Here is a 17,074-nt window from a genome sequence, read left to right on the forward strand (position 1 = left end):
TTCCTTGTTTTGGACTTTTTCATCTATAATCCGTTGTAGGGTTGGATTAGTGGAAAGATAATGTTTAAATATGGTTTTGTCTTGGAATATCTTGGTTTTTCCACCTATAGTAATTGAGAGTTATGAAGTATATACTAGCTTGAGCTGGTAGTTTTGTTCTCTTAGTGTCTGCATGACAGCTGCCCACAATCTTCTGGCTTTTAGAGTCTGTTGAGAAGTTTGTTGTAATTCAGGTAGGTCTGCCTTTATATGTTACTTGATCTTTCTCCCTTTCAGCTTTCAATATTCTCTCTTTGTTCTTTGCATATGGTGTTTTAATTATTATGTGTTGGGAGGAATTGATTTTCTAGTCCCATCTGTTTGGTGTTCTGTAGGCTTCTTGTATGTTCATGGGCATCTCTTTTTTAAGGTTAGGGAAGCTTTCTTCCTTAATTTTGTTGAAGCTGTTTACTGGTATTTTCAGTTGAAAATCTTCGTTCTCTTCTATACCTACTAAGGTATATCTAAGGTTCAGTCTTTCCATTGTGTCCTGAATTTCTTTAGTGTTTGAGTTAGGAGCTTATTGCATTTTATATTTTCTTTCACTGTTTTGTTAGCATCTTTTATGCTATCTTCTTCACCTGAGACTCTCTCTTCTATCTCTTGAACTCTGTTGGTGATGCTTATATCTGTGGCTCCTGATCTCTTTCCTAGATTTTCATCTCAGGGATTTTTCTCCCCTTGTGTTTTCTTAAATGTTTATATTTCCATTTTAATACCCTGGATGGTTTTGTTCAATTTGTTCACCTGTTTGATTGTGTTTTCCTGTATTTCTTTAAGGAAGTTATGAATTTCCTTTTTATGAGCTTCTATTTGTTTCCCTCTGTTGTCCTGTATTTCTTTAAGGGAGTTACTGTGTCCTTCTTAAAGTCCTCTATCATCTTCATGAGATGAGAATTTAGATCTGAATCTTACTTTATAGGTGTGTTGGGGTATCCAAGGGATTTCTATGGTAGGAGAACTGGGTTCTGATGTTGTCAAGAGGTATTGCTTTTTGTTGCTGATGTTCTTGCACTTGCCTCTCCTATCACCATCTGATTAGCTCTGAGGTTAACTGGCCTCTCTGTTTCTGAATGCAGCCTTTCTTCCTGTGAGTCTGAGATCCTATTATCCCATGATCCTGGTTGTGACAGAAACCCTTGGGAGTCGAGCTGTAACTGGGGTTTGGGCTGAATATGTTGGTGTCCAGAGCAGAGGCTCTGCTCCCAGGACAGGTTCAAACCAGATGGAGCATGGGTCTCTAGCTGGGTAGGCTATCTGCATCCTGGAGTCCAGGGGTGCCAGTTCCACTAGGTATTGGGGCAGGGTTTGAGGTCTCATCTATTATCGTGGATGTGTCAGAATATCTGGGGAGTGGAGCTGTAACTAGATCTTGGTGTTAATGGATTGGAATCCAGATCAGAGACTCTACTTCCAGCACATATATGGAAGATTTTTACAGGTAATATTAAATACATTTTACAATGACATAATTTGTTTTTAAAAATATCTCTCATATTGTGTTATGAAGTATTTGATTATTTAAGTTCAAAGAAAAGCCAATACTCCAGTTAGATAAATGAGATTGGAATTATCAAAAAAGAAATGTTTGTATACTTAGGTAATTGTAAACTAATTCATTTTTCTTGTGTTTCACATGTAACTTAATTTCTAGACAATTTTTATTCTTGTGTGTCTTCTTCTTCCTGTTCCTTCTTATTTTTAAGGTTTATTTATATTATTTATTCACATGTATGTGCATATGACTATAAAAGTACAGTGGTACCACATGTGTAAATAGCTCATAGAGACTGGAAGAGGGCATCAGATCCTCTAGAAGATGATTTAATAATATTTGTGAGCTTATGTGTGGCTGTTGGAAATAGCAGTGAACACAGTTCTCTGGAGGAGCCATTAGTGCTCTTAAAAACAAGCAATCCTATCTTCAGTCCCCTTACTCTCAATATTTAATTAAAAAATGCCAATTACTTTATTATTTATTTCCTTGTTTCCTTCCTGCCTGCCTTCCTGCCCCCTTTTTCTTTGATTTTCATTTGTGATGCTAGGAATTGAAACCAGGATCTTGAAAATGCTAGGCAAGTATTTTAGCACTGGTCTACATTCCCAACCTTCGGTCTTTAGATAATGTCTTTCTAAATATCTTAAGCTGTCTTTGACTTACTATTCTTTCTTCTCTTCAAAGTGCTGAGATTATTGACCCCTGTCACGCAAGCAATATTTTTGGTCATTCCTTGAGCATACCTCAGTTTTTCTTTCCTTTCCTTTCCTTTCCTTTCCTTTCCTTTCCTTTCCTTTCCTTTCCTTTCCTTTCCTTTCCTTTCCTTTCCTTTCCTTTCCTTTCCTTTCCTTTCCTTTCCTTTCCTTTCCTTTCCTTTCCTTTCCTTTCCTTTCCTTTCCTTTCCTTTCCTTTCCTTTCCTTCCTTTCCTTCCCTTCCTTTCCTTCCCTTCCCTTCCCTTCCCTTCCCTTCCCTTCCCTTCCCTTCCCTTCCCTTCCCTTCCCTTCCCTTCCCTTCCCTTCCCTTCCCTTCCCTTCCCTTCCCTTCCCTTCCCTTCCCTTTCTGCTTCGCTTCTTTCTTTCCTTCTCTTGTTTCCTTTTCTTTTCTTTTCTTTTCTTTTCTTTTCTTTTCTTTTCTTTTCTTTTCTTTTCTTTTCTTTCTTTTCTTTCTTTTCTTTTCTTTTTTCCTGTTCTTTCCTTTTCCTTCTCTCTCTCTCTCTCTTTTCCAACCCTGCTTTCATAACCACTCTCATCCATGTTGGGTTTTATTTTATTTTATTTACAGGAATACAGACCTAAACGTTTGACCCTTCCAGAGGACAGATGCCTAAATATTCACACTGCACACTGGCCAGTCTAGAACGATTCAGTCACTATGAGTACCAGTTCTTAATTCTTCTTTGACTCAACATTTTTATAGGAGGCACATACATAATGAGTATGATTGAAGCATTATTATGCATGAGAATCTTGTTCCTGACAAAAGTGTTTTGGGTTTTCCTGTGTTTTCCTGGACTCACTCAGCCTGGGCATCTGCACTACCACAGTTCCATAGAAGTGGTGATTCCCATGAAGGTAACTGAGAAAACCAGTAGAATGAACATTCCAAATTGGATCTCCTATAGCTTTAAACTTGGAGGCCAGAGATACATCATCCACATGAAGATCAAGAATCTTTTTCTAACCAGGCACTTTCCAGTGTTCACCTACTCTGATCAGGACTCTCTACTTGAAGATTACCCTTTTGTACAGGATGACTGCTACTACCAAGGTTATGTGGAGGGTGACTCAGAATCATTAGTTTCCCTCAGTTCCTGTTTTGGAGGCTTTCATGGACTCTTAGAGATAAATAATGTTGTTTATGAAATTATGCCCAAGAAGTTTTCTACCAAATTTGAACATCTTGTCTATAAAGTGGACAGTAATAAAACAGAATCAAGGAATTCCAGCCTTATGCAAGATAACATAACATGCCAAGTAGAGTTACAAAAAAGTGGTAATCCCACTCTCAAGCAAAGTAGTTTTGAAGGTTGGTGGACCCATACTAGAATTGTTGAATTAGTAGTGGTGGTGGATAAGACTCTATATGACCACTATGGAAATTACACAGTAATGCTGTCAGATCTATATTCTGTGATAAGTATAGTGGATACCATTTATGAGGTAATTGGTATTAAAATATTATTGGTTGGTTTGGAGGTTTGGAATAAGAAAAATCTTATTGTGATAGATGATGTAAGTAAATCTCTAAGACTATATTGTCAGTGGAAAGCCTCAAACTTTCTTCATCGATTAAAACATGATGCCTCACATCTTTTCATATATAGGCACTTGAGAGGATTAAGTGGTATAGGTTCCACTGGGGGGATTTGTGATCCAAAATGTAGTTGTGCAGTTGTTACTTTCATAGACAGAACTTTGAACCTTTGTGCCATTGGAGTGGCTCATCACATAGGTCATAATTTGGGCATGAAACATGATGAAGATATATGTAAGTGTAGTTACAGTAAATGTATAATGCACATGGACAGCCCACCGATACCCAAATTCAGCAATTGTAGCTATAATTACTTTTTGTCTTACACTGTAAAGGACACAAGCTGTTTGATGGAAAACATGTACACAAAGGATATCTTTGACAGGACATGCTGTGGAAATGGTGTTGTTGAAGACAAAGAACAATGTGACTGTGGATCATTAAGGAATTGTACACATGACCTTTGTTGCATGTCAAACTGCACTCTGAGTACTGGGTCGTCCTGTGCCTTTGGACTTTGCTGCAAAAACTGTCAGTTTTTACCATCAGGGACTCTGTGTAGAAAAAAGTGATAACCTTTGTGACCTTCCAGAGTGGTGCAATGGGATGTCCCATAAATGTCCAGATGATGCTTATGTAGAAGATGGAATTCCCTGTGGGGTCTCAGCCTATTGCTATGAAAAGCAATGTAATGACCGCAATGAGCACTGTAGGCAGATTTTTGGCCAGAATTCAAAGACTGCAAGTGTACATTGCTACAGAGAAATAAACACTAAAGGTGATCGTTTTGGCCATTGTGGTCTTCATGGACCTACTTACATAAAATGTAAAAGCAATGATGCTCTTTGTGGAAGAATTCAATGAGATAATGTGGTACAAATTCCCAATATGAAAGATCACAGTACTATTCACTTTGCTCTTGTCAAAAATGTATCTTGCTAGGGCACTGATTACCACACTGGGACAAACCTAACTGATATAGGTGTTGTGAAAGATGGCACAGAGTGTGAGCAAAATCATATCTGTATCCATAAGCATTGTGTACATATATCTACATTAGACAGCAACTGTTCACCTGCATTCTGTAATTACAGGGGCATCTGTAACAATAAACATCACTGCCACTGCAGCTTCCGCTGGGATCCTCCTAACTGTATGATTAGAGGACACAGTGGTAGTGTAGACAATGGCTCACCTCCTAAAACTAAGAAAAAGAAACATTTCTTCTATCTGCTTCTATTACAGCTCATTATTTTGGCTTGCCTTTTAAGTTGTCTTCTTTGACTACTTTATAATACAAAAGGAAGTAAACGAAAGCCCAAAGTTCAGCCTACACCTGTAAAAACAAAGAAAGTTTCAAAGAAAGTTCCAAGCCAAAAACTGAGTCCAATGCCTTCCCAGAGTCTACCTCAGTCAAGAATGCCATCACGATCTGCTTCACCAACATCATCCATAAAAAGTACCAATTAAATATTAATCACTAGTATGGCTCTCCTTGTTCTTCATGATTTTAAGTAATCTGAAGACTGATTTCTATAATTTTATTCTTTCCATTTCCAGAAAAAAATATTGTATGAATAGGTATTTTTCAGATTACTGGCTATCAGACTTTAATATTTTATATACTTTGATTTATATTGCACCATTCCTGCTAAAGCAATCCTCTTCCTATGGAGAAAGAGGAGTATGTATATGAAAATGTATAGAGATATGGAGGGTGTATTCTTAATGATGTGTTGGAGTTTCCTGAATAACAAATTTTACACAGACAGTAATACTTGTTTTAACAATGCAACTCCTTTTTGTATAAATTCACTGCAGAAAAACATTATTTTCAGTTTTAGAGATCCCAGAATAATTGTCAAAGGTCATACATTCCATGATGTGAAGCCCACTAACTTGAGCATTTCCTTAGGTTGCTTAGTTCTAAGGCTAAGATCATGGAGACAACTGTACAGTTTTGAGCATTAAAGTAACCTCTATTTCTTTGTTATATTCCCTGACTTTGTATAAAATTATCCTTCTGCAATTAGTTACTACTAACTAATTAGGAGCACACTATCTCTCTTAGTTTGTGTGTGTGTGAGTGTCTGCAAGTAATGAAAAAAAGGAGACCAAGAATTTGAAAGAGAATAAGGAGGGAGGTGTATGTGAAAAGGAAGAAATTCTGTAATTATATATTTTCAATAAATATTTTTTCAAATTCAAATTTCAAATATAGATACTGAGCACTTGGCATTAGACAATAAGTTGGTATGTTGTTCTCCAAAGAAAACTTTATTTATCCCATTCAGAATTCCATAGTTTCCTGTAAGTTTGAGGCCACATAGGCTTCCCATCCCCCATCCACAGTAGCATATTTATTGTTGTTCTTCCTCAGTTCACTTTTAGGCAGTCATGTTGGTGAGACTTTATTGGTATAGCTTTTGACATTTCTAGGAAATAAAATCTCACAGTTAACTCCCTGTTTTTCTCACTCTTAAAATTGTTCTGCCTACTGTTTCACAAAATCACTTGAGTATTAAGTGTGGGATTTATGCTATAGATGTATCTGTCAGGACTGGGATCCAGAGCTCTGCATTTAGATTAGCTACTGTTTTCTACAAAGGTTTTCATCTGCTCCAAAGAAAATTTTCCTTGATGAAGTGTGAGCAGTACTTTTACCTTTGGCTATTAAAAACAAAAGCTGAGACCGTAGCTAAGGATTATGCTTGTTTACTACTGTGATAGCTGTATGTTCACTTCCAAGATTCATGGCTTCAACCAATTATAAGAATAACACAATCACAAAAGAACTCAAATGATATGTACTTGCTGATAAGTGGATATTAGCCCAGAAACTTAGTATACCCAAGATATAAGATACAATTTGCAAAACACATGAAACTGAAGAAGAACGAAGACCAAAGTGTGAATACTTTGCCCCTTCTTAGAATTGGAAATAATCACCCATGGAAGGAGTTACAGAGACAAAGTTTGGAGCTGAGACAAAAGGATGGACCATCTAGAGACTGCCATATCCAGGGATCTATCCCATAATTAGCCTCCAAACGCTGACACCATTGCATACACTAGCAAGATTTTGCTGAAAGGACCCTGCTATAGCTGTCTCTTGTGAGACTAGGCTGGGGCCTAGCAAAAACAGAAGTGGATGCTCACAGTCAGCTATTGGATAGATCATAGGGCCCCCAATGGAGGAGCTAGAGAAAATACCCAAGGAGCTAAAGGGATCTGCAACCCTTTAGGTGGGACAACATTATGAACTAACCAGTACCCCGGAGCTCTTGACTCTAGCTGCATATGTATTAAAAGATGGCCTAGTCGGCCATCACTGGAAAGAGAGGCCCATTGGACATACAAACTTTATATGCCCCAGTACAGGGGAACACCAGGGCCAAAAAATGGGAATGGGTGGTTAGGGAAGTGGGGGGGGGCGAGGGTATGGGGGACTTTTGGGATAGCATTAGAAATGTAATTGAGGAAAATACGTAATAAAAAATATTAAAAAAAAGAATAGTTTGTATTTCTGTGGGATTCTCTGAACAAGTGTGATTAACAACCCAAAAGAGATCATTTTAGGCCTTCTGTTGGGTATTTTATTGAGAGGTCTTTGGCCTTTGGAGAAAGCATTGTCAGCACTGTCAGTATTTTAAATGTATTAGAGTGATATGAAATATCTAAATATGACATTAAATTACAAAATGGAAATGAATTCTGAACTTTTAATATTTATTTTCCCCCTGAAACACATGATGATTTTGAATATTAATTAGAAGTTAACTTTTGACACCTCAGAGAACCTCTATTGAGTGCTATTGTGTAGATATACCACATTTTTTTGTATCCATATTTCAGATGAAGAATATCTGGGTTGCTTTCAGTTCCTAGCTATTACTGATAGAGCTGCTATAAACATAGTTGAGCAAGTATCTTTCTGGGAGGGGATTTTGGGGTATATGAACAGGAGTGGTGTAGATGGATCTTGAGGTAGAACTATTTCCAATCTTCTGAGAAACCTCCAAATTGATTTGCAGAGGGATTATAGAAGTTTGCACTCTCATCAGCCATGGAGGAGTGATCCTCTAGCTTGATAACCTCTTTAGCGTGTGCTGTCCTTGAGTTTTTAATTTTAGACATTTCAATGGATGTAAGGTGAATGTCAGAGTCATTTTGATTTACATTTCTATGTTGACTAAGGACATTGAACATTTTTTTTTTCTTTTTGTGTGCTTCTTGGACATTTGAGATCCCTCTCTTGAGAATTCTCTGTTTAATTCTTTACCCCATTTTTAATTGGGTTATTTGTATTGGTAGTGTCTAAATATTTGAGTACTATTTTATATTTTGGATATTAGCCTTCTGTCAGATATAGGGTTAGTAAAGATCATTTTATAATAAGTAGGCTGTTGTTTTGTCCTGGTGATGGTATCCTTCAACTCAGAGACAGGTTTCAGATTCATGAGGTCCCATTTATTAATTTTTGAACTTAGTACCGAAGCCTTTGGTGTTTTATTTAGGAAGTTGTTTCCTGTACCAAGGAGTTCAAAGCTATTCCCAAATTTTAGTTCTATTAGATTAAGTGTTTCTAGCTTTATGTTCATGTCTTTGATTCATTTGGATATGAGTCTTGTGCAGGGTGATAATTATAGATCAATTTGTATTCTTCTACATGCCAACATTCAGTTAGAACAGCACTATTTGTTGAACATGTTCTCCATTTTCCAATAAATGGTTTTGACTTCTTTGTCAAAAATCAAGTATCCACAAGTATGTGGGTATATTTCTGGGGCTTTGATTCAATTTCATTTATCCCCTGTCTGTTTCTTTACCAATTCTATGAAGATTTTATAACTATTTCTCAGTAGTACAGCTTGAACACAGGAATAGTGATGCCTCCAGAAGTTCTTTTATTTTTCAGGATCTTTTCAGTTATCCAGGGTTTTTTGTTTTTCTATGTAATGATCAGAATTTCAAGATCTGTGAAGAATTGTGTGAAATTTTATTTGGGATTGCATTGAATCTGTACATTGCTATTTGTATAATGGCCATATTCACTATATTATTATTATCACATTCCTACAGGTACATGAGCAACATAAATTTTTCCACCAATTGATAACTTACTTAATTTCTCTCCTCAGAGTCTTGAGGTTCTTCTCATGTAGGTATTTATCAAGGTGGATGATGTGTTTGATTTGTTCTTGGATTCAGTTTGTAATTATTTTAATAAGTATTTTTGCATCAATGTTCATGACAGAAATTGGTCTGAAATTCTCTTTCTCTTTGAGTCTTTGTGTGGTTTAGGTATCAGAATGACTGTGGCTTCATAGAATGAGATTAGCAATGTTCCTTCTGTTTCTATTTTGTGGAACAGTTTGAGGACTACTGGAATTAGCTCTTGTTTAAAAGTATGGTCAAATTATGCACTAAAATCATCTTAGAAATTTTTTGGGGGGATGGGGGTTGGGAAAATATAATGAGTTCTATATTTCCTTAGGGATTATGGGACTATTCAGACAATTTACCTGATCTTTATTTAGTTTGGTAATTGGTATCTCTCTAGAAAATCATTCATTTCATTTAGATTTTCCAATTTTGTTGAGTATAGATTACAGGCTTTTGAAATAAGACATAATGATTCTTTGAATATCCTCAGTGTCTGTTGTTATATTTCCCTTTTCATGTCTGATTTTGTTAACTTGTGTACTGTCTCTCTGCTTTTTAGTTAGATTGGCTAAGGGTTTTTCTATATTGTTGATTTTCTCAAAGAACCAGCTCTTGGTTTTGTTGGTTCTTTGTATTATTTTTTTTCCAAATTGATTGGTTTCAGATTCAGTTTGATTATTTTCTGCTCTCTACTCATCCTGTGTTTCTTCTTCTTCTTCTTCTTCTTCTTCTTCTTCTTCTTCTTCTTCTTCTTCTTCTTCTTCTTCTTCTTCTTCTTCTTCTTCTTCTTCTTCTTCTTCTTTCTTCTTCTTCGTCTTCTTTTTTTTGTTTCTAGAGCCTTCAGATATGTTTTTAATTCATTATTATGATAACTTTCCAATTCCTTTATGAGGGCATTTAGTGCAATGTACTATCCTCTTAACACTGCTTTCATAGTGTCCCATAAATTTGGGTTTGCTGTGCCCTCATTTTCATGGAATTCTAGAAAGTCCTCTCTGTCTCTCTCTGTCTCTCTCTGTCTCTCTGTCTCTGTCTCTCTGTCTCTGTCTCTGTCTCTCTCTCTCTCTCTCTCTCTCTCCCTTCCTCCCTCCCTCTCCCTTCTCTCTTCCTTCTTTGACACAGTGAGTAGAGAGTTGTTCAGTTTCCATGAGTATGTAGATTTTCTGTTGTTGCTATTGTTGGAGTCCAGCTTTTACTCATGGTGATTTAACAAGATGCATGGGATTATTTCAATGCCCTTGTATCTGTTGAAGTTTGCTTTGTATCCAATTATGTGGTCAATTTTGGAGAAGGTTTCATGAGGTGCTCAGAAGAAGGTCCTTTTGTGTTTGAGTAAAATTTTCTACAGATATCTATTAAGTCCATTTGAATCATAATCTATATTAGCTTCATTATTTCTCTGTTTCTGTCTCAATGACCTATCCATTGGTGACAGTGGGGTGTTGAAATCTCCCACTATTAATGTATGGGGTCCAATTGTGATATATGATTTAGTAATGTTTCTTTTGTAAATGTTTGTGCCTTTGCATTTGGGGCATAGATATTCAAATTTGAGATGTCCTCTTGGTGGATTTTTCTTTGATGAATATGAAGTGTCCTTCCCTGTCTCATTTGATTACTTACAGTTGAAAGTCTATTTTATTGCATATTAGAATGGCTACCCCAGGTTTTTTCTTAGGTCCATTTGCTTGGAAAGCCTATTCCAGCCCATTATACTGAGACAATTACTATTTTTGTTTCTGAGATGTGTTTCTTATATATAGCAGAATGATTTGTTCTATTTACACATCCACTCTGTTAGCCTTTTTTGTTTTTACTGGGCAATTCAGTCCATTGATGATGAGAGATATTAAGGACCAATAATTGGTACTTACTGGTATTTTGATGGTGGTAGCAGCTAAGTAAGTGTGTTTTTGTGTGTGTGTGTGTGTGTGTGTGTGTGTGTGTGTGTGTGTGTGTGTGTACATGCGCACATATGCTCACAATGCTCACATTTCTCTTCTATTGGTTTTAATGGTGTGGAATTATTTATTTCTTTTTTCTTTGTTTTGTTTCATTTTGAATATAGTTAGCTTTAGCCTTATTGGGTTGTAGTTTTCTTTCTAGTTTTCCCTGTAGGGCTGGGTTAGTGTAAAGTTATTGTTTGAATTTTGTTTTCTCATGGCATATCTTGGTTTCTCCATCTATGCTGTTTGAAGATTTTGCTGAGTATAATAGTCTGTGCTGATATTTGGAGTCTTTTAAGCTAGAGACCTCTGCCTAGGCCCTTCTAGCTTTTAGGGTCAGGATTCATATTAGGACATGCTAATAACTAGCTGGTGATCTTCCTGAGATGGTCTGCTTTGGATTAGAATATAACGTGTCACAGATTTGTTCTTATTAGACAAGGCCATAAGAGAACTCATTTTAGGAAATATTCCTGCTTTTAATGCTTTCCTTGTTATTATTAAACATATATAACAATTACTAGGTATTAGCCAACCACTTTTGAGCAGATCTCTGCAGATCTACGAAGATGCTATACAGACAAATAGATGACTTCTTAAGTCTTAATGATGATTCTATAATAATTCCTAAAGTTATGTCAGTGATTATTAAGCTGTTTTATAGTGGGGCTGCTATTATGTCCTTTTCTGATAGTGAAAACTACAATGAGAAGTCTTCCAGTCTCCCATGAATCACCAGGTAATTGCTCTTAGATAGTAACTAGACTTTTTCCTACTCGGAGCATATTCCAAGAGGTTGTAAAACAATTAACCAAAGGTCAGAAAAGTGGAAGTAATGATTTATTAAAGGTGCTAGGACAGAAGATAAAATTTTGAGTGAGTTTGTCTATACAAAACTTCACTAATAGCTCAGTTATGATTTTTAACCTTCAGTGAACTTGTGGAGCTTTGACAGGTGATGGATGTTTAGCCAGATAATTACTCCTAATGGTATGCATGTAAACAGTCTCTGTTGTAAACTTCTATTTCAATTTATGACTTGATTTTTTTATGTAAACTTGTGATGAACTTGTAACACATGATTATGTATTCTGAGTGATGTTTTAAGTGCTGAGGACAAAGAGAAGAGTCAGAATTGAGCTGAGGAAGGAACTGAGTTGAGGAGAACTATTTTTTTCTTCACTTAGAAGAATTTTTTCTGTTCCCAGCTTAGAATCTCTCCCCCGCCCCCCGCCACCAACACACACACCCTTTTTTCTTAGATAGCTTTAATAGGAAACTTTTTATAACTTAGTAATAAACTCTATAATCACTTTTCAAAGTGTCTCTTTCTCTTCCTGGACTTTCTCCCAGCAGGCTGAAAGTTAGAGCCATGCAGTTCCAGCTTAGATAGAACAAAATGCCAATTAATCCTCAGCAGTTAGGCTACAGGTGTTATTTGCCTAAGCCACAAGCTTTCTATCCTTGATCAAGAAAGTTTTTAGAACCTTTTAGAAGTTATCATCAGCATTTCAGTACAGTTAAAGAGCTAGAATGTCCAGAGGCCTTCAGCCTTTAAAGCCACACCAGAGTCCTGCTCTGTGAAGTCCACCACTACCTTCTCAGATGAGAAATTAGAACTAATTATGATAGGCCTGCCTTTATATGTCACTTGTCATTTTTTCCATTGTTGTTTTTAATTTTTTTCTTTCCGAATACTTAGTGTGTTCATCATTATGTGGTGAGACAATTTTCTTTTCTAGTCCAATCTAATTGGTATCCTGTAATCTTCTTGCATCTTTATAGGTATATCTTTCATTAGGTTAGGAAAATGGTCTTCTAAGATTTTATTGAAAATATGCTCTGGGCCTTTGAGCTGATAATATTATTTTCCTCTCAATATTCCTAGGTTTGTTCTTTTCATAGGATCCCAAGTCTACTGAATGTTTTGGGTCATAAACTTTGTAGATTTTGAATTTTCCTTGATTAATGTACTGATTTTTTCTATTGTATCATTTCCAACTGAGATTGTCTCATTCGACCCCTGTTTTCTGTTGGTGATGCTTACATCTGTATTTCCTGTTTTCTTGACGGTTTGCCATCTTCAGGATTGCTTCAGTTTGTGTTTTCTTTTTTGCTTCTATTTCTCTTTCAGGTCTTGGACAGTTTTAATCACATCATACATCTGTTTGGTTCCTGTATTTCTTTATATTTTTTGTTTCCTCTTTTAATGCCTCTACTTGTTTGAATGTATTTTCCTGTATTTTCTTAAGATATTTATTCATGTCTTCTATAAAGGCCTGTGTCATCTTTTTAAGATTAGACTTAAGATCCTCTACTTATGCTTCAGTTTCAGTAGGTTATCTAGGATTTTTGTAGCAGGATAGCTTAGCTCTGTAGGTGCTATATTGTCCTGGGTCCTGCTAATAATGTTCTTATACTGTCTGCTAGGCATTTGTTTTTCTGTAGTGTTGGCTGGATGATCCTGATGGCAGCAGGACTTCTCAAGAAAGTAGTGTGAGCCATGGGCCTGACAGCAGAGATCAGGATACTACTTGACTATGTTGGCTGTGCCTCAGGCAGCGACTACTCTAAACTATGTGTCCCAGTCAGTCCCAGCTAGAATCGCAGGTAGATCCAACTAGAATGGATGGTTCAACAGGGTTCCACACAGATTAGATTTTGGGCCCAAAAATTTCAAAGGGAGGCAAGATGCTCTTGAGGTTCCACAAAGCTCCTCTGGACTGAGTGGAATGGCCAGAGCTCGACAATGGGACTGAGGGGACTGTGTGTGCCACTCACCTCTATCCTATTATTATTTTACAGTAATTTATAGCTATAGTAAATTCTATGAAGAAATTTCCCCATGGACAAAACAAATTATAATAAATAATAAATAATATCATAAATAAAGATCCAAAGCTACCTGAGAGATGATGTAAAGAGAGAGAAAACATTTAAGACAATTCTTTATGAATTTACCTACTGACCAAAATTCTTTTGTTTATACAAGTAGATTTTGTGAATAAGCAAATTAAAGAAAAATATTTGAAAGAAAAATCATTTCTCACAGGATAGTACCCTCAAAGCATACAAAGAGATGTTACTGTAAACAACAACATAAAAGTTCTGTATGGTTAGATGCAACACCAGCCTATAACTAACAACAGCAAATATTCAAGCTAAACACCTAACAAAACACAGAGGTTGACAGAGTGGAGTTTCACCCATAACTAAGTGCAAAGGCATGGCTTCAACCGTGCATAATTCCTTCCCTGGTTGGTGGGGTTTCTACAAACTCAGGAAATAATATCTAAGAGAATTAGCCAAACTTAGTAGACATTGCCTTATATTTTTCTCCATTTTACTGAAGATCCTACTTTTCTGTAGTAATTCTTAATAAAATGGCATTTCTCTGCATACTCAGATCATTCATCTTCATTGATGTGAAACAGTATATTCTGATCCATTGTCTAAATTTGCTCTTTGATAGCTATGAGGATCCAACATTTTAGGTTTTTGGATCACATACATAAACCATAAAAGGTCACAGCAGTCATTTTGTTTTGTTTTGGGCCTTTACAAACAGTTTGTGCATCTTCTCTTTTTTTCTGTTTTATTGAAAAGGTATTTTTGCAAGGCACAGTGGTATACACCTTTAGTCCCAGCATCCAGGAAGCATACAAAGGCTGTTCTCTGTGAAATCAAGATCAACCTAATTTACAAAGTATTTTCCAGGAAATCCATGGCTCTATTACACATAGAAACCCTTTCTCATAAAAATCCAAACAAGAAGACAAAGAAGAATAAGGAGGAGCACTAAAAGGAGGAGGAGGAGGGAGAGGATGGAGTTGAGGGGAAGATAGGGAGAAGGAGAGGGGAAGGAAGAACTACAAGAAGATCAAGAAGAAAAATAATATATTTTCTCATAGAATATATCCTGATTATGGTTCCTTTCTTTCTCCTGTTTTTGGTTCCTTCATACCTTATCTCCCTTGAGATTCACTCTCTTCCTGTCTCTCAAAAAGAAACAAAATAAAAACAACAAAAGAAAAGGCACAGGAGTCCTTCCCCCACATATGTTCCCCCCTTGCTGAGTCCTTTAGAGCAAGCAGAGTTGATCTAAGCAGCCTAGTAGCCCAGGAGGACCTCCATCCCCCCTTCCCACCTTCATCAGACTTAAGGGTTTTGAACCATATAGGTAAGCTTCCTTTTCCACTCCTATCTTTCCTGCTTGTTGAGTTTGCTGGGGCAAGCAAAGCTTCCCTGAGCAGCCTGCTAGCCTAGAAGGAACTCCATTCTCCCACTACCTCTCTGCCCACCTTTCATGAGATCTGCAACTACTGAACACTACAGACGTGGAGATCCTGAAGCATACAGACCTGCATATCCAGAACCATACAACCTAAGGATACCAATGGAAGCCTGTCACATCAGGACCATGTAGATTATCCCCCTTCACAATACCTACTACAAAATCCAGGCTTTAAAACTATCCAGATGGCTAAAGGCCCTGAAAAGGACACAGTCAACAAAACCAAGGCAATATGGTATATTCAGAACCCACCTCTCAATTTGTGAGAGTGGGGTGATGAAGTCACCCACTATTAATATGTGGGTTTCAATGTGTGAATTAAGATTTAGAAATATTTCTTTTTCAAATATTGGTCCCCTCTATTTGGGGCACAGATGTTTAAAATTAAGACATTATCTTGGTAGATTATTCCATTGTTGAGTATGAGTATGAACTTTCCTTCACTTTCTCTTAATTTTGATTCAACATCTACTTTATTGGCTATTAGAATGGCTACTCCAGGTTGCTTCTTGTGTTTGTTTGCTTGGTCTTTCCAGCCCTTTACTCTTAGGTTATCTACCTTTATTGCTGAGGTGTGTTTATTTTATGCAGCAGAAGGATGGATGCTGTTTTAGCATTCATTAAATTAGCCTGTGTCGTTTTATTATTAATTATATTATTATTATTAATTATTATTATCATGTCCATTGATATTGAGAGGTATTAATTACCAGTGATTGTTATATCCTGTTATTTTGATGTTGGTGGTATTTGTGTGTGTGTGTGTGTGTGTGTGTGTGTGTTTCCCTTTTTTTTTCAGAATAGTGGACATGCTAGTACCATAGGGGAGTGACTCAGTGCTAGTACCATAGGATGAATACCAAGACCAGCAGCAGCAGTGGAGTGTAGTAAACCAGATTCTAGAGTTCTACAGGGAGCAGAGCTAGAGAAGTGACGCTAGCCCCTTGGAGGAGCCCAGAATCATATGGAGGAGCCCATATGATCATATGTGGATCCCAGACATTGCAACAAGAAGCTGTAATATTGATGCCTTGGGGACCCTAAGATATTCAAGATGCCAGAGCCCTGGGATATGTGCTGTTGAAAGCTGCTAATAGGAATTGGGACTAGCCCAAGTGGAAAAAAAGTTTGTTGCGGTCAACAAAGATGAAAAAGGAATTGGAGATTTGAAGATCATTTTGACATCAGACATGGAGATGCAGAGGGTGGAGTTTGCCCAGCTGGTTTTCTGTCTTGCTTTGGGGATTACAGTTAAGTCATTGGATACATCTCAGAAGATAATTTGAATTTTTGATTTTTAACATACTTGAGACTGTATAGATCATGGAGACTTTCAAAGTTGGACTAAATGTATTTTTTATTATGCTATGGCTATGTATGGCCCCCATAGACTCAAGTGTTTGAACATGGGGGCCAGGGAGTAGAATGTGGTGGTTTGTATATGGTTGGCCCCAGGAGTAGCACTATTAGGAGGTATTGTCTTGTTGCAGTATGTGCCGCTATGGACATGAGCTTAAGATCCTCATCTTAGCTTCCTGGAAGCCAGTGTTCTCCTAGTTGCATTTGGAACAAAAGGTGGAACTCTCATCTTCTCTAGCCCCATGTCGGCCTGGACACTGTCATGCTCCCCACCTTGATAATGAAGTGAACTTCTGATTCTATAAGGTAGCCCCTATTATAATGTTATCCTTCTTAGAGTTGAATTTGTCATGGTGTCTGTTGACAGCAGTAATATCCTAATGAATACTGTTACATTCTTAGGTTGTGGGTTTTCTTCTACTTCCTTCTATAAAGTTGGATTTTTAGATAAATATTGCTTAACGTTTGTTTTATCACAGAATATTATTCTTTCCATCTATGGTGATTGAAAGTGTTGG

The 17,074-nt window shown here is 36.9% G+C and overlaps 1 protein-coding gene across 1 annotated transcript; it reads left to right on the forward strand.

Annotated features, from left to right (window-relative positions):
* The first annotated feature begins 2,968 nt into the window (after positions 1–2,968).
* Adam29 (ADAM metallopeptidase domain 29) lies at positions 2,969–5,261 on the forward strand. Its single transcript, XM_021171049.1, is given in 2 exon segments — positions 2,969–4,360; positions 4,362–5,261. Coding segments are annotated over 2 exon segments (2,292 nt in total).
* Positions 5,262–17,074: the final 11,813 nt, after the last annotated feature.

The sequence above is a fragment of the Mus caroli genome, unplaced genomic scaffold (assembly GCF_978045245.1).
Source record: "Mus caroli unplaced genomic scaffold, Mus_caroli_1 scaffold_10, whole genome shotgun sequence".
Lineage (NCBI taxonomy): Eukaryota > Metazoa > Chordata > Mammalia > Rodentia > Muridae > Mus > Mus caroli.